Here is a 19,163-nt window from a genome sequence, read left to right as displayed (position 1 = left end):
GTTGGTTATGTGTCTGGTAGGTCTTTCACTCGCATACCTGTTTTTATATTCTCAGTTAAATTGTAAACTTTGTAAGGAAGACAGTATTATGTTCTTTTCTGGGTCTTTGTAAATACATATACCGTGGAAGAAGGTGCCACTTCATTTAGTGATAAATGCAGCACTTAACACCATTTCTGTGTCAAGATGTACTGTTATTCAGAATAGCTCTTCCCACTTATTATAGAATTATTCTTAACAATTCTTTTTTTATTTGTGACTTGGAAATATTTATTTTCTTTTTTTATGTTCCTTAATTGCTTTATTGCACCCAAAATAAAATCATCGATTTGGCAATAGCATAAAGCATCTATTTTAATTGAAACTGTATGTATTTTAGAATAAAATATCTCAATCATTGTTTCCTAAAGTCCTGGTATCTAGAAATGCATTCAACATGATTTGTACAACATACAAGATATTACACTCAGAATCAAAAAGATGAGGTTTTAACTCTTAATTATTAAGACTATGTTTTTCAGAAACTAGACTGTATTTTTTTAAATTTTATTTAGGGAGAAAAAAAAAACAGAAAAAGGGTACAAGTTATACAGAATTTCAGAAGAAATAGTAGGAAATCACTGGCTAATAGGTTACATATTGTCATCTTAGAAACAGTTGTTCAAGTTACAAAATTAAAGCATATAAAGTGGACTTTCAAACAGTGAGACAGAAAACAGTCCTGTTCAATGATCCAACAAAACTCAGTAATATGGTTATCTATCTTATACACTTAAATATACATGCAGTTATATCCTTTAGAGCACTTTCTTTTCCTCTCTTTTGTACAATGAGGATTACACATTTTGGGTTTTATTACTCCCACAGTTCTTATTACTTGTTTTGAAGAGAGTAAAATCAAATGTGACATAACAGAACAGAGCCAGTCAAATCAAAAGGATGGACATAATACATAATGTAAAAACAAAATACAAGGTGATCAACAACAGTTACCATATAGCCTCCTGCTATCTTAAAAAGATTTGCCTATATCATCAGTTATAATAAAATTGAACAAAACAGTAAAGAATAAAACCAAAACATTGGAGACATTACAGGACTTCAAAAGAAGATAATAGTCAACCAGAATGGTGTCATAATGAATTTTATTATCTTCGCAGTTGTTTCCTATACTTTCAAACTTGGTACTATCAAGCAAAACAGAATAGAGAAAAATCAGTCAAAACAAGATGGCGAAAGCAATACAGGGTTTCAAATCAAGTTAATAGGAAATCAAAGTGGGTTACTATAATATATCCTGCTATTTTTATTTATTTTTCTCTTAATCTCTTTTTAAAGATAAGAATAAAAAAGTAAATAATTTAAAAAAAGAGATTGAGATAAAAGAGGGCATAACAAACAAAACAGTGCAGGTCAAAACATAACCATTTAAGCAAAATAGTGTTTCACCACCAGATATCCTGACATACAAGTAGTTACCATTAGTGTCTCTTTCCCTGAAATCTTTGAGTATAACTTCGTATACTGTAGCATCAAACATATCAAAACAATGTAAAACCATTCAAGAGAATGACAGTATTACAGGGTTTTTAGAGCCAACTAACAGAAAATGAACAATGGTTTCTGTATAATCTCCTTGTCTATAAAAGTTTTTGTTTATATTATCACATATAGTAAAATCCAATAAGATACAACCTGTTAAAAGTGATGGAGACAGAAGAACAAAAGCTTGATGGGACTTCAAAACAAGATGATATTAAATCAGCACTAGCTATTATGATGTCTTGTTTTCTCCAAAATAGCTGTTCCTACCATCCAACCTTCTCTGCCTCATTTTTGTTGAGATCTTTTTCTGTCATTAGTTGTCAGTTTGTCTTCTTCATTTTGCTTTCTGCTTCATTCATTGTGGTCTCTCTGCCACTGTTTCTGGAATCTTGGTATTTTTCTTTTTTAGAATATCCTGTAGTATTCTCTGTAGAGTTGAATTGGTGGTTGTAAATTCCCCTAGTTCCTCTTTATCCTGGAAGCACCATGTTTTTCCATCAATTTCTAGGGACAGTTGTGCAGGATATATCAATCTTGGCTGGAGGTTATTATCTTTCAAAGCTTGAATTATTTCCCCCCACGCTCTTCGTGATTTGATGATTTGTGTCGAGAAGTCTGCTGTAATTCTGATGGGTGTTCCCTTGTAAGTGATCTGTTTCTTGTCTGTGACGGCTTTTAATATTCTGTTCTTATATTGGATTTCTGGAATTTTGATTATTATATGCCTGGGTGTAGCTCTGTTTGGGTTGTAGGTGGCTGGGGTCCTGTATGCCTCATACATCTGAGTATCTTTACCTGTTGCTAAATTAAGGAAATTCTCCTGGATTATTTCTGTGAATAGCTTTTTTAGTTCATTTGTTTGTGTCCCTACTTCTTCTTTTATGTTCTTAATTCTTAAGTTATAGATCCTCTTATCATCCTCAAGCCTTTGTATTATTGCTGTTTGTTTTCTTATTTTTAAGAAGTTTTTCATTTCATGCTCCCACATTACAAATCTGCCGTCCAGTTCAGATAATCTATCCTTAGTTTCTTTCAAGGTGTTATGCCAGCTTTCAATAGAGTTTTTAGTTTCCTGGAAATCTCTTTGAACCTGCTTCACAAATTCTATGTTTTCTCTATTTTCTCCATCAAACAATTCTCCCCTTTTTTTCTGTTCTTCCATTCCACTATCTATTTTTTCTTGGGCAGTGCTTAGCATTTCTCTAACTATTCTACTTATGTCTTGCTTTATTTCATTAAATACTTCACTTTTGAACTCGTCTATGAGACTCCGGAGATATCGCTTTATGTCTATTGGTGCCGTGCCTGATATTGCATGTTTTCTGTCCTCATTCTCCTTTGCATTTACCTTTCCTGGATCAGTGTTCTCAGGATTGGGGACTGAAGACCGTTTCTTGTTGTTCCCTCTTCCCATACTTTTGTTCCTTCCATACAAGTGTATATAGGAGGCCCAGTTTTTTTCTTTGTCAGTTACAGTTTGTTTGAATCCGCTGGCTAGGTGTTCCCACCCACTGCAGTGTACTAGGGAGACACAGACCTAGGCAGCCTCTGCTGGGCCCGCCTCTCCAGGTCAACCTATTGAAGGCTTCACTACCAGGGTGCACCGCCAGGTGCTGGGACCTGGTTTGGGTTAGCCTACTGGGTCTTAGTCAGTGGCATCACCCAGGCCAAGTGCTCTCCACCAATCCCACTTGAGAGGGGAATATGTGACTAGAGTCACTGTAGCACCCTGTTCTGGCTAGTCTGCCCGGTCCAAGGATGTCCTCTGTTGTAGCCTCCTAGTCTATGGAAGGGTCCCTGTTCCTCTCACTCATCACAGGTCGATGCAGGGCTCCCCACCCGTCCCGCTCTCAGCTTCGTTCGCCGATTCCCACTCTCAGAGCTTTCGCGTGTCTCCCTGCTGTTCTGATTCAGACGCAGTAGCGGCAGCAGGAAATTCAAATCATGGCTTCCAGAGGCACGGGTTCCAGCTTCCGCACTGAGATTTTATCTGTTCCGGTTAAGCGCTGCGATTGCATTTCCAGTTGGTTTCTCTCAGCTTAGTTTGTTCCTGGGTCAGCAGGGTATGTCTCCCCTTGCTTAGGACTCCTCACACCGCACCATTCCTGGATTCTAAGCTGGCTATCTCAGAGAGCCTCTGTAGCTGCTGTTATCTATCCGCCATGTTCTCCCATTTAACAATGCCTTTACTTGTGATGTTTCCAGACACTCAGGCTTTTGGTAATAATGAAATGTGAAGAGAAATAATCTAGGTCTTTCTACAACAAAACTTCCACTCCTCCCTACAGTCTTAGCCATCGCTGGTGAAACTGGGTGCCCAGACTGCAACCCAAAGCCCACTTATCACAAAGTGCCAACACTACACTTAAATCTGCATACTGAGGTTTTAGCTCACAATGACTCACGTGCCAACAGAGAGCACTTGTGTGCCATAGGTTCGCCGCCACTGGCCCAGCCCTTTCAACACCCCACATTTCACTGATAAAACACAAACACTATTTAGATCCTAGTATTGATTTGGAGAAACATCAATACTAGAAAATAGAAATACTGAAAGATGATGACTGTAATGTTTCACATATGAAATTTTGAGACTTGTTTATCTGCAGTTAGGGCTCTCACTGTCTTCCAGGAATCTTGGTATGGAATTTTGTTCTGAGAACTCTTTGACTCCAAGCTTTATTTTAGAGTTAATTCTGTTACCAGCAAAGCATCAGTTGCTATAGAGCCTCCTACATCATTGCTTGCAAATTGTACTCCTAGGATTGATAATTGAAGCTATTGATTTTTTGCAGTGACACTGTGTGTTTTCTAGGTCTTTATTTAGACACAGTGTGTGCATGCATTTGTGCCTCTGAATGCTTCCTGTGAGTGTGGCCACCTGGTCACTGAGGTTAGCAGGTGCCGGGCCCCTTTGCAATCAGTTTCTCATTGCTGCACAATCTGACTTTTCTCTTCCTTTCATAGAATATGTAATTGGAATAGATGAGTGAAAAGAAAAGAGCATAAACACATCTAGATGGCAGTTTTTTCTTCGATCCCATTTTAGTAGTCTGTGTGACCTCTCATAGAGCTCCCAACATGAAAATTGCTCAAAAATAAATCTACTCTTTGGAGCTGACAACATCCCTTGCTTCGGGGAGGATTCTGCTTTACCTCTTTTTAAACTTGCTTTTTTTTCCTTGTGAGAATGTGTGTGTGAGTGTGTGCGTGCGTGCGTGCGTGCGTGTGTGTGTGTGTGTGTGTGTGTGTGTGTTGTTTCAGTAACAGTCTCTCTTCCCACCTCAGCCATTGGCTTGTTCACTCCCACATGTGATGAATCAATGCTTCCAGAGCAGGGGCTTCTGAGTGACTGCGGGGAACAATTATTTCCAAATGAACTCGTGCATCCTAACAGGGAGCGTTCAGACCACACCCCAGGTAAAAAGAGGTCTTTGCTTAATGCTTTCAATAACTTTTAAAAGCAGTGCATCGTGTTCCCATGTCTGCTGCAGGAGGGTGCGCGTGAGAGCTGCCTGGGTGCAGATCAGTTTGGCTGTGTGTGGAGATGAAATGCGATCTACAGTTAGAGAGAGGGCAAAACCGCTCATTGGGTAAAGGAAATGCTCAGCACTGCCCTCGGCACGCTGGTGGTGGTCACGCTCACAGGCTTCCTAATGCCTGCTTTTCATGAGAGACCAGTGGCCATCTGTGAGTGCGGGTGCCACACTGGAAGGCAGGATGGGACCTCTGAGTGAAATGCAGGAGAGGAAGGTGCACAGACTAAAAAGGAGCATTCAGCCTGCATGGCCCTGGAGAGAACAATTTCTCCAATTATATGGCTCTCTGGAGAGAAAATGCTAGTTTCAGAGATCGTGAGCATTTCAAGGCATATGCAGGAAATATCTTAATCTGTTCGGTTCTTATTTCTATTATTAAAATAGTTTCTCTGTGAGAGAAACTAAGATGGCTAAACGGCATTGACAACTGAAAGTGTTAATTGGCAATTAGTAAGTACAATGCTATGAAAAGCATCTGTTCTGCTCTGTGTGGAAAATGATTTCTCATCACCATAACAATTCAGCGTTTAACTCCATTGGAAGTTGGCCATGCATTAGGCAGTAAATCGCAAATATTTTATTTTCTTTCCTGAACAAGGGATTGATTCAGCAGTCAACTGGCTAATATAAGACTCTGTTAGATTGCTGCATTACATAATTAGTATAATTTCAAATCTTTTCCCATCTAAAATTCTTTGTAGGCGAATCTTCCATTTTTGGTAAGATAAAAAGACGCTTAGTAAAGGCAGTAGAAAGAACCTCATGCTAGTTTTTCTACTATTAGCTTAAAAAGGAATAACAAATAATTGGTTTTTGTAGTTGGTCTTCTGAGGTTATATATGCAGACAGGAATTTATTCCTGATTTTGCTACTCTCCAACAGTAACCTGAAAGGTGAATAAGCTTTTAGTCCTATTAGATTTTCTTCTCTCTATAATGACATACTGGTTTGACCAAAGTAAGAAATTGTTTTCCTATCCTGGTGAGGAACTGACCACAGATAGTTCAGTAGAAAAACATGCCAATAATGTAAAAGGAAATAATTTTACTTCTATTCTATGGCCTTCATTCTTAACATGTGGTTATGTTCAGAAATTTCTTTGATAGGATTGTGATAAAAGCATATCCTATTCACTGAAATATGTTTTTATTCCTATTTCATTCTTGTTTTATTCAATAAAATTAAAGCTATAAAATGTTTCAGCCATGGAGGTCTACATTTAGGGATTTAAGACATGTTTGAATTGTATAGTTGTACAAGGCATTTGGAAAAACAAATTTTTGTCACTGTGTGTGCTTTGGTTTAGAAGGTAAAGTTAGTTGACTCTATACTGATTACTTGCATGTCATTACCATGTTATGCTTAGAGTGAAATCTTTCATATTAATGATTTAAATTTGATTTGGATATACCTATAGTCATAATGTTGGAGGATAAGTGTGGGTCTTCCTACAGAATCTGGGACAAAGTTACAGTATTATCTCTTTCTTTTTGATACTTTAAGGATTATCATTATTTTCTGCTCAAATGAAATTCTAAGGTGGATTATTTGAATGCTGTTTGGTGATTTTCTTGCACTGGTCACTATCTGTTCTATCCAGATATTGATGAGTTTAATCTTACAACAAAATCTCCCTAGAAAAAATACAGATAGAAAGGCTTAGTAGTATGTATTGCTGTAGTAGATGCTCAAGTCTAAAAAGGAGTATAGTGTTTCTTCCTACAGAATAAGCAGTAATTTTTTTATTTTCTAATAAGCTGCCACCTGGGAGTTGTGATGTGACTCTATTGAAAAATAATGACAAATATCTTTAACAGCCAAAAAAGAATATTGAAAAAATGAAAGTTGGGTTAAAAGGGTTTTTACATTTTATATACCCTAAGGATTATGCATTATTTCTATAAGGTATATTTGTTTATCAAAAAGCAGTATTTTAGTGAACAGAAAGTTATGCCTTATAATAAATGGCCCAGAATTATTTCACTAGTGCGTTCTAGAACTTGGGCGAAAACAACTAGAAGGATATATAGTTCTTTTTGTTTTATTTCATGCTCACAAAATTTTCACTAATCGATAACTAGAGTCCCATGTAACCTATTCCTGAGAATCTTCTGATCCACTTTCCACATTTAGTCCAGAAGGTTCCAGCATGTTCTTAGTTTCTTTATGAAGCCCAATCTTCATGTAGCCCAGTTTGGCTTTCCTTTTCACAACCATATGTATACTTTTGCCTAACAGTTCCTTGACCTTTACAAGCTCAGTGCCCTTCCTCTAAACTAGTCTTCTCAAGTTCAAAGCTAATACTTTAGAATCTTCTAGAATTACCATACTTCATTTTAAACTGTAACCCCAGGATGCTCTCTCAAACAGTCACTATAGTACCATATCTATTTTCTGAGCCAACGACCTCTTGTCAGCCAAATGCCACCTGAGAACATCAATTTTTATAAGTGCTATGTTTATTTACTTTGTGGCTGGGGTAGGCTGCTCAGAGACTTCAGACAGCCAGGTAACCTTCGCCCCTACATATTCGAGGACTTTCACTTGTTTGGGTCCTTGGGAGTCTGCCAGGCCTTTAGTCTGGACAGGGCTTCTCCTCTCTGCTATCTGTGATGTGGTGGGCTCTTCCTCTTCCTTCAGACTCCACATTGCCTTTCTGGTTCTTCCTCAGCTGGTGTGTACATGCTGTTAGAGTCTGCGGAGGGCAAACACGGACCTCATTTCCCTATTTGTGTGTACCCCCATGGTGATCTCATCTAATCCTGTGATTTTAAATACCATCTGTGGATAACAACCCTGACAATCTTAGTGCAGACTTCCCTCCTAATCCCACCTCCTGCTCACATTTCCACTTAGAGGCACATTGAGCATTACGGATTTGACCTCAATCTTTTTTCTCAAACCAATGTCAAATGATATTTTCTCCATTTCAGTGAGTAGCCATTTATTGCAGTTATGCAGGTAAAAAATTTTAATTCATCTTGTCTCTAGACTGTCTCTGATATTTCCCCTCCAATTCTATTTTCTCTATTTTTAGCAGGTTTTACCAATGCAACAATCCAAGTTTAACCCATCATTTTACCTCCTATCAATTGTTGCAATATCCTTACATCAAGTCTTCATAGCATTTATGAAAATACTACATGTTTTGCTTATTTGTTTCTGCCTGTTTCTTTCCACTAGAATGTAAATTCCATGAGCGTAGGAATTTGTGTTCACCATTTTATCACCTGTCTCTGGAAGAGTGCTTAAATCACAGTATCAAAGAATACAAAGTGGACATTCAAACAGTGAGACTGCAAACAGTTGTGTTCAATGATCCAACCAAAAACATTATTATGGTCAGCTATTGTTCTGTGTTTTTCTCTTTTTCCTTTTAAATAAAATTAAAAAAAAAAGAGTGCTTAGCATTTAGCAGGTCTTTAATAAGGCCCTGTTGAGTATACAGATTTAAGTGAAGAACATGCATTCAACTGAGGGTTGGCCTCAGGCATAGCACAGTATTAGGGACCATTGAAAGCAGTAGATTCAGGTGATTAGTAGGTGTAACTTTGGGTACCGTTAAGCATCTTTTCTGATTGTTTCAATAATATAAGTGAAATGAGAAACGATGTCATCAGTTCGGGGTAAGAATGGGGAAGAAGACTTCAGGTGTTTGAAGAAAGGGAAAGAGTTTTGTAGGCCAGTAGAAATGAAAGGGGCTATGGAAGTATGGTGTGATTTTAGGGAAGAGAATTAAAGAACTGAAATTACGGAGGATTTTGCAGCTCATGAGCTAGGCTAGAGATATGAGAGTAAGCAAGGCAAAACAATATTAGAAAAGTAATCTGAAATCTAATATTTGGTGTTGTAAAAACATAGTATTAGAGAGAGTAATACTGATCTAAGAACAAAATCTTCAAGAAAAGAAGGGGTCAGTATGAGGACGGGCAGATGACTACACCCGGAGGTAGAAGGATGGTACAGGCAGATGACAGGACATGGCAGCTTCAGATATGTAGGGGGAAAAATAAGAATATTCTGGAAGTAGCAAGAATATTCTGGAAGTAGCAAGAATATTCTGGAAATAGCAAACAGGAACAAGGGTGACACCTGCCCTATATCCATTCTAATAGGCAGGAAACTTGCCTCCACTGTGAGAACTTCTTGAGAAACAGAGGCCTTCAGAGAAAATGTGTTTTTGTTAGAATTAAAAAGTGGGAAGAATGATTTAGAGAAGACATTAATGACATGAAAGATTTTATGGTGGATGACTAAGTTTCAGAGAAGGTACAGTGAAGTGGCTTTTGAGAGTTGCAGCAGGGTGTGAGACGGGAGCAAACTGAGAATGTGGGAAGCTGTTGGGGGTCAGGAATGACTCAGAGTCTGGGTTCTGCCTCAGCATGGATTCAAACTTGGTTAAAGGGCATGCTTGGAAGGATATGTGGTCTGAGGGGTCCTGGGCAGGGAAAGGAGGCCGGGCTTACGGGAGTGGAGGAACATCTTGCTGCGCTTGGCTTGGGATATTTCCTCTGATGAGAGCACTGAGGTAGCAGAGGGGAGTGCTACCCTGACTAGAGGGGTTGACTTTTTAAATGAGAGTTGATTACCCCGAGTCATTCCCATTCTGACCTCACTCTTGCACTTTCCCCATTCCACCACATTCATGAGCATTTTTATGTTATTTTTCTCCAGTCTCAAAAGAGACGCTGTTCCTTCATTTCCTTAACTTTCATTTCTTCTTTCCTAGAAGATTTATTTCCTGGATCAATATTACTCTAATAATATGTTTTTTACAAAACCAACATTATATCCCAAAGGGTAATTTTTCTAATATCATGCTGCCTTCACCTTTTCTCTTCCTTACTGTTGTGTCTCTAGCTTCTGGCTGCAAAACACTCCACTGTTTCAGTCCTCTAATTCTATGATCACTGTTTCCTGTCTCTTCACATCATTCTCTCTAATATTTCTGCATTCCCTGAGCCAGGAATGAACTCTCATCTTACTCTAGGATCTTGCTTCCCTTTCTTTCTCTACTGGTTGTTTCCTTGTATATCTACAGACATGTTCAAATGTACTTCAATATAATACCAACAAAGGCACTGCCTTGACTCTCCTCCACTTCAACCTGTCTTTACTTTCATCCAAACTTCCTGAAAAAAGAGGTCTACAGTGCCATGTTGTCTGTCTCCTTTCTGATTGATCTGCAGTTTATGGCTGTATTAATAAGCTTTCCGTGGCTGGGACAAAACACCTCGTGTGCACAACTTAGTGGAGAGAAGGTTTATTTTGGCTCATGGTTTTAGAAGGCTCAGTCCATGGTCAGCTGGTCCAAGGCAGAAACAGCATGATAGAAGGGCCTGGCAGAGGATGGCTGCTCATCTCAGAGTATCCAGGAAGCAGAGACACTGAGGAAGAGCAAGAGAGAGAGGAGCGGGGTGCAGAAAGAGGCCCCTGTGCCTTACTGTCTCCAACTAAGCCCCCGCTTTTCACAGTTCGGTCATCTAGGGCTCATCAATGGTTTAACCCATCAATGCAGCTTTTGTTTTCATAATCTACATATCTCCTTAGGCTCTACCTCAGAACACTGCTGTAAATTATGAAGTGGGGGTACTTCATATTTAACTTATAATGATAGCTTTGGATTCTTGTGTTGTCTCTATGTTTGTGACTTTAAAAGCCAGATCTGTCTAAAATTCTAAGCTGATTATCAGCAGGACAAAGTCTAGGCTTGAGAAGTGTCCCACTCAGCTACTGGCCCTCTTTGCACTCAATAGATTTCTCATCCAGGATCTCCTTAGTCTCCTTTTCACTTGGACTGCATGTTAGATTTTGCCTTTTAAGGCTCTTCATTGGTTGGTAAGCACTTCCTCATTGTTCTCTTAGCATTCTGTGTGCACCCCTCTTTTTCTTGTGAGTGGTCTACCAACAGTTCTCTATTCACTGTCAGATCCCTTTCTCCCAAAGGCTTCCCACACAGCAAATATTTAATAAAAATTACTTATGAATTAAAAATAGATGAAAGAGAAGATGTCTCCTTAAGAGCAGGCATGGTGCTCTGATAGACATACTTTCTCTTTTAAATGTGTACATTAACTATTTTTGTTTTTGTGGTACTAGGGATTGAACACAAGACTTTTGTACTGAGCGATATCTTTAGCCCTTTTAAATTTTTTTTGAGATCTCTTTAAGTTGCTTAATTATCCAGGCAAAGCTTAAATTTGAGATCTATCCACCTGCCTCAGTCTCTCAGACTTCTAGAATTACAGGTATATGAAACAGTGCCCCATCCAACTTTCTTGAAAACAATAAATGTTGGCATTTTCTTGTGTGCTTATTGATTATGAGTCACTGATGGGACCTACTAACTTGGGGGGGGGGTAAATGGATAAAAGCCACATTTGAAGCAGACCAGATGGTGTGTCTGAGATGTCCGCACCACATTGCAGACTTCTGGTAAACCCTCAGTGGCTCAGCCAGCCATCTGCTGTGTATTCCCTTCACTGGCAGCAGGGAGTAGCTTGCTTGTCTGGTGAGTGCAGGTATAAAAAGGTCTGATACATTGTGCCTATTTTTATACCTGCTTTCTTGGCATCCGTATACTTTATCATAGGACAATAAGGAATTTATCAAAATAAATGAGATAAATATTATGCTATATAGAGAATAGTTAAGGTAAAGCTTCAGTGAGGCTGAAGGTCTAATTTGTGACATGTCTCATAGGTCTCTTCTGGTGATTCTGAAGCCAAACCGCTGATGTTCAGCTTTGTCCCTACCATTGGAAGACTTCCAGCCCATATTCAGTTGGCCAACACTTCCAAATACCTTGTTAGAATTCCTGAGGAGCCAGGTGATAAGAGTCCAGAAACTGTAAATAGGGTAGGATTATTTTTATTTCTTTTTTATTTAAAATTATATTGTTATCCATAATAATGGCTTAGAAATTTGTATCAATGTTCATTTCTCGTTCTTAAAGTGATATCACTATGAAATCTATGATAACTAAAAATAAAGTCTCATATCTATAAAATTATATAACAGGAACCTAAATGTTATCAAATTCCAGTTGTCTCTAATGAATTAGTCTCAACTTTTGTGAATGGATATCTTCTTGTTTACTACTCACAGGGCAATTTCTCTTTTCTAGCACTTTCCTCCACTGTATATTTTAGATAATAAAACTTTTCTTAGATAAAAAAACTTCACATGTAGTGCACTAGCAATACTTAAAAGTAATGCCCAGTGTTGGGGCAGCTGTAGAAATATTGACATGACCAAACATTGCAGCTAATTTTGCAAATTTGTCAATTTGTTGGAAAACTCTTATCCACAATCATAAAACTGTTCAAAACCTCTCAGTAATCTAGTTTTTGGAGACGTATCTCAAGGAAATAGCACAAAAGCAGAACAATGTTTGGTATGAAAGTAATTAATGAAAAATAAAGAGCTTGATTTATGTTAGAAATTGAGGATTGATATCAATTAAGAATATGCTGGTATATGACATGACAAGGGTACACTTACACTGACTATGAAATACAGTGGAAAGTATCAACCGTATGGTACTACATGACCGATTAGGCTCAATGACTGCTTTCATTACATTTACTCTGATTATGCCTGCATAAAACTAGGCAATTACTGGAGGTAAAAGTCAAACAAATATCTAACAATGATTGGTGTTAGAACAATAAAATTTAGTGTAAATTTTTTCTTTAAAGTATTTTTTCATATATTTTTATTTATCCTTATGATAAAATGGGACCAGGAGAACTTGAGTTACTAGCTAGGAAGTACTAATATACTACTGTATCTATAACCATGTAGTTTGTAATGCTGCTATCTTATTTCAAGGACAAATGAGACCACATTACTTCAGAGAAACCCTGATTACTAAATGAAGAGCTCTGGGAATTTCCTTCCAAATAGTACTCAAACACATTAGCATATTCATGGCATCTTTTTTTTATTGTGCCCTTTGAAACCGTGAGACTGTAGGTGGATAACCCAATCTTAGTTGCAAACCTCCTGAGCTTCCTAAGATGCTAATACTCATTTGATCACCACAATGATACATGAACAATCACATCTGCAAAAGATTAAAACTTTTTTTCTTATTTTTAAACAGTTGAACAATATTTGAGCCAGTGTGATGACCCAATTCTGTAATCCCAACACTTGGGAGGCTGAGGCAGGAAGATCACCATGAGTTCAAGGCTAGCCTGGCCTACATAGTGAGTTTAAGGCCAGCCTGAATGACACAGTGAGGCCCTGTCTCAGAAAACCAAAATAAAAAACAAAAACAAATTAAACTAGGTTAAGTGGCCCCTGATTCACACATACACACAAAACAACTTTGCATATATGATATGCTTTTGGTACTTGGACTATAATGACTAAAAACTACTCAAATGGTTTCTTGTTATGGGGAAGGCAGAAACAAGAATAAAAAAGTAAACTATATAACAAAATGTGAGGTAGTGAAAATGCTGTGGAAAAAAAAATCAAAGTAAAAGAACAGAGACAAATGAACAATGGAAACCCAAGCAGAGTTGGTGTACGTTTTATCCTGACTGTGTCAGCAATAGTGGCTGAACAGAGTCAGATGGGGCGGCTGTATCTGTGGTCTGATTTCACCCAACCATCATACACACAACGTAAGACACACATGCCAGCATATCTTAGACTGACGATAGTTATTTAGTAGCTTAGATTTTTGTTTTGAAATAAATTTAGCTGACTATAGTTATTTAGTGGCTTAGCTTTTTATTTTGAAATAAATTTAGTCTCATAGAAAAGTTCCAGAAAAAAAAAATAGTAACCATGGAAACCATTATCAAAACAGGAAATCAATAATGAGATTTTTAGATACAATCTCAGTGGGTGTGGCTGTTTTCTTTTTTTTAAGAAGAAATTCGGTAGCTTGATAAAGCTGTTTTAGTTCTGGTATTATAAGCCTATGTATTCACAGAAAACTAGATGCAAAAATTGAGAATTACAAATTAAAAGTAAAATAAAAGTTAAAGATATGCTGTACTAAAATTCTCCACATCTGTTTATGTTCTATGCAAAACTTTTTCTCATTAGTTTAGATGGTTTTGTCTGAGTATCTATGCATTTTGTTCTTATTTTCCCTTTCAGACTTTTAGAGAGTTTATGTTATTTCAGAATCTTTGAATGGAATTTCCTTCCCTTATCCTGGTTTCTTAAAGTATATACAGGTTCCTTGACCACTGACTAAATCATCTGAAGTGGGTTCATAATCAATATAGGAATCTAAGCAGCCAAATTGACAAATCTTGGAATTTTATTAGCTGAGCTCAGTGATCACCTGCAAAGATCCCTGTTTCAGAGTCAGATTGAGTGGCCCTGAACTAGAGGGCTGCAGAGCTTTTAAAACAGAGAACCACAAAAAGACATTCTGTTGGAAACAATTAGCTAGAATCTTACGTTAATTTTGGTCAACACCTGTATCCTGCTTCTTTGTTGAGCAGGTTAATTTTTCTCCTATGGATACAGCTCATTCTGTTTTTCTCATGGGACTTGAACCCTGAGCAATTTTTCACTCTTCTAGGGCAAATACAGGGCACAAGATGGCGTCAGTTATGCCAATCTACAACATCTTGACCAATTCCTATTCTCATTTCCCCATTTGTTTCATGATTGACTTCACAGAAAGTCAAGCTCCCTCTCTCTCTCTGTCTGTCTCTCTTTCCTTTGGTGTCTTTCTCTGTCTGTCTGTCTGTGTCTGTTTCTGTTTCTGTCTCTCTGTCTTTCTGTCCCTCTCTGTCTTTTCTCTATCCACATTCTCTTTCTTTCTCTCTCATTATGACTCTGAGCTCTGAGTAGCTTGTGCTTGGGTGAGTACAAACAAGTGGGTTAGGGAAACAAAATCATCAACTTCAATCCACTCTCTTGTAGGCCAGCCTGATTTTTGAAATCATTTAAAAATATTTTATAAACATGTTGAAATTTTCAGCGTATGCTAAGAAAAAAGCATCCATCAAGCCAGTGTCAATGATTTTATCTCTTTTCTTCCACAGTCTAAATCCACTGACGTGACCTTTAACAGTGGGAACAATCAAGAGACAGTCCAAGGGACGCTGACTGGTCTATCACAGGTCTGTGAAAAGAATTCACAAGGAGGAATATTTAAAGCAAACGATCTTCAAGGAATGCAGCAAGGTGATCTCTTCAAGGCTGAATATGTGTTTATTGTGGACTCTGAAGGGGAAGAAGAAGTTACTAGCAGAAAAGCTGATCAGGAGACACCAGGGCGCACAGGCAACACACTGGCCCGGCCCAAGTCCCTAGCTATCTCCTCCAGTCTGGTCCCTGATGTGGTGCGTCCCAAAGTATGGGGGCCCGAACCCAAGACCATGTCACGTACTGAAGCTCCTCAGGAGATGGCCTCCCAACAAAGACATGGACAGGTAGGTTTTGTCTTGCTGTCCCATGAAAGTACAATGAAGTCCTCACATCCTTTTGTCCTTACCATTTCAAAGCACCTTACCATTTAAGACCTTACCATTCAAGATACAGAAAACCCTCAAAGGGAAATGTGTTAAAATTCCTAACTATAAATACTGATGATAAATTGATAAGAGAAAAGATGACATGATTATACTGTGAACAGGCTGAAGAGAAAACGCAACATGGTTAGACAGAGGTTGAGGACTCCTTCCTTTCAAATATTTCTTAGAGAATTTTGATGTTGGAAGAATCCTTAGTGAAGGAGGAAGAGCTGGTCAGCTGGGTGCATCAAGAAGTACTTTTTCAGACACAAGCACAATCTAGAGAGAAAACAGCAAAGGCTATGAGAGATAGACACATTGCATGGTAGGCAAAAGTATTATGGTGGTCCCAGAAGTTACCAGAATGGAACTGATGTCTGTGAATTGAGAACATTCCACCCCAAAGTTTAGCAGCAAGAATAAAAGGTGAAGAGACAAAGGCACAGTAGAAAAAGATCCTTGGCATCTCATGGTAGCAAGAGAGAAAGGGGTTGATAGGAAAGGATTGTGACAAAAAAGTAGGACAGTTTTGCCACTGGCTTTCTGTTAGGATGTGAGCTGTACATGCCTGTTTAGGTTTGGCAGGGTGTGGCTCGAGTGAGTGCAGATTGGGCTAGAGAGGACGCAGTGGATGTGCGGTTCTTCTGGGCCACAGAGCCAGCACTGGTTCTGTTAGGTCTGTTTAGGGTCTCCAGTCCAAACTTTAATGAACATCCCAAAGAAATATTAAGGATGTGTTTATTGGTTAATTGGTTTCACTGTGTTAGTAGGATTTATGAAATAGGCATTTTATTTTTGGTGTTTGCCCTACACTTATTTCTAAAGCTTTCACTGACTTCCTGATGCTATATTTTTAGTATCTTCAGAAATATGCAGCATCATATGTTGCCTTTGGTGATAAAAGACTCTCACTCTGTTACCCTCCATCTAGGTCTGAAATTAATCTTAGCTTGGCATTAAGTAAGATACAATAATACAATTAAAGACTTTCTTGAGAAACTGTAATAGGCTGAAACATTTCCACCTTGCCTCAGGAAAGATCATGACATAACCCAGTCAGACACGTGGAGATTTCCATTGTCAGAGGAGAGTAGTTGTATGTAATAGCTTTGAGAAAAATGACATTTGTATGTTACCAAATATAATGAAAAATATTTGTAACAAAATAATGTTGAAATTTTTCATTACTCTTTTACCCAATTGATCTATTTTTTTCCTTAGGCTGGCCATTTATTTTATTTTTGTGTGGTCAAATACTGAGAAATTGACTAGAGCCTGACTATATGTTTTGGAACACATCTTCCAAAATGCACATTTAGGGGGAGGTTATAGTTCATGTTATCTCAGTTTGTAATAAGAAAAAGGCAAAGCTCAATGTCATTCACTAGTAATGCCTGAAAATTATGATTACCAGTAAGAGAGGAATGCTGAAGTGTTTGAGAACTGTCATTGTTCCTGTTTCTATTTCCCATAATAACCCATCTGAGAGATGAATGGTTTGTCATCATGAAATAAAATAAGATGTAGCTGTTCCCTGTGAGCCTGTACCCTGGAGAAACAAGCAGCGCATCAGAGAAGCTGCCCTGGGAAGTTTAATGTGGTGGTAGTGGGGATTTAATGTAAAAAGTCAACAACACAGCATGACTGAGCCACTGGATGCTAACAATAGCAATTTTTAGTCAGAAGCACAGCCAATTAAGTGACTTTGTGGTCTCCCCGGTAAAAGATGAGTGTGGGCTGACTTGTCTACACTGTGTGTTAGACAGCAGGAGGCTGCTTAACAGGGTCTTCAGCTCCTCTGGCCTCGTCCTTTCCACATCCAGCCTGGACGTCCTTGCCACATCCTGGGTGCCTGGCTTCAGCTCTCCTGAGCGACCTCTGCGGTGCACGCGTGGTGCATTCCCATCCAGAACCCTCAGCATCTGTGAGGAGCGCCCTTCCTCCCTGGAGCCAGACTCATTTCTCTTCCAGCTGCTGACTCCACGCCAGCTCGGCTCGGCCCTCAAAACAGAATGTCCTTTTTAAAGAGCAGGCACACTCCTCTTCCATCTTTTTATCTTTATTCCTTTGGAGCTTTAAAACATCTCCACTGCAATTCCAGTTCACTTTGCTGTTTCACTCAGCTTCATGGTTTTTGTTTCTAAACAGATTGAAAACAGCTTGAGACTGATGACGGTCTCTTGTTCCTTTCTGTCCCCAGCACTGTGGGCTGACTCGGCACTAAGTGGGGTTCTAGAAGGTGTGTGGAAAGAAGAGGTTTTCAGCTGCTCATCTCTGAAGTTCTTGCCGAGCTATTTTCACTTCTTCATGAAGCTGGCTTTGGTTGCCTCAGTGAAAAGAAACACTCCCTCAATACACTTCTGATAGCTTTATATTATTTGATTTTATATTATCTCATTGCAGCATTACTATCTTTACTTAGATTACATGCCTTATTTCCCCTACTGGATTGCAAAGTGTTAAAAGTAAAGCTTATGTTAAATTCATTTTTATTAACTGCTTTGTTCTCTACAGGATTAGTACTCTTGAAGACAGTAATACAAATATTATGGATTGAAATGTCCCAAATACACCCTTGAAGTGGCACGTTTAGGTACATTATATTAAAAGGACTAAATCACATTAAAGTGTGAATTAAATGGCATAGGAGTCAAGCCAGGAAACAGAGAAATAAAAGGACCTAGGACAACAGAGCTACCCAGTGAGAAAGATGAAGAGGAAACCAGAAAATGTGAAATTCTGGGAATTTCCTGGAGTGCCCAGGATGAGTACTCATTATTTAAGGGACCAGATGCAGTGGTGGGTGCCTGAGACTCCAGTCACTAGAGAAGCTGAGGCAGCAGGACCATGGGAAGTGCAGTGAAAACTCTGCTTCCAAGATAGATACACAGATGATAGGAGATAGACAAAAATAAAAAAAATCCAAAGAACTTTCAATTCAAAGTTCTTTGCAAATATCAAGGTCATATAAACCAATTGATATATCTTTTCCCTTGGACTGGCTCAAAACCATTAAATCTGAAAATCAGGAGGTGATCTGATGACTTTAGGGGAAACAACTTAAGTGGAGTAACAGGGACAGAAGTGAAGTTGAGAACCAGACAGGAAGGGAGGACAGGGGAGTCATGCAACTGGAGGTGCTAAAACAGGAAAACAGTGGCAACCTGCTGTCTGTGTTCCTCACAGCGAGTTATCTGAAATCACCAGCCTCTGTTTACTTTCTGCGTTTCTTGCCATGATACCAACTTTCTTTGAGAAGACTGAGGTCATGTATATCCAGTGACCAGAGCAGCCCCTGGCCCCTGACAGATGCTCCACAAATGACTTTAAGAAGCTGGGCAGGCCATGTGCTTAGAGTATGATGCTGGGAATCTGTGGAGGACAGCTTTATATATTTGTTCAGCTGTAGCTTGGATCTAAGACCTGGGAAGAAGATATGGAAAATAAGATCAGAAGAACTGATAGGGGCCAAATAAGGAAATTAGACAATTTGGACATTAGTACAAATATTTACTAAATACAGTCATGTGCTCTGTGACAAAGTTTGGCCCATGATGTTGCACTGGTCCCACTGAGATGAAAATGC

General features: G+C 38.7%; 1 protein-coding gene across 1 annotated transcript in view; it reads left to right on the top strand.

Annotated features, from left to right (window-relative positions):
- Positions 1-4,853: 4,853 nt before the first annotated feature.
- The window catches only part of Mlip (muscular LMNA interacting protein), a 126,236-nt gene continuing 111,926 nt past the window's right edge, over positions 4,854-19,163 (top strand). The window contains 4 exon segments of the mRNA XM_063253822.1: positions 4,854-4,901; positions 4,903-4,965; positions 11,787-11,942; positions 15,107-15,496. Of these exon segments, the coding sequence (XP_063109892.1) occupies positions 4,869-4,901; positions 4,903-4,965; positions 11,787-11,942; positions 15,107-15,496 (642 nt within the window). The 5' untranslated portion in view covers positions 4,854-4,868.

The sequence above is a fragment of the Cavia porcellus genome, unplaced genomic scaffold (genome assembly GCF_034190915.1).
Source record: "Cavia porcellus strain 051 isolate PalLab524CR breed Dunkin Hartley unplaced genomic scaffold, mCavPor4.1 scaffold_7, whole genome shotgun sequence".
Taxonomy (NCBI): domain Eukaryota; kingdom Metazoa; phylum Chordata; class Mammalia; order Rodentia; family Caviidae; genus Cavia; species Cavia porcellus.
This window is presented reverse-complemented; position numbering and strand designations above follow the sequence as displayed.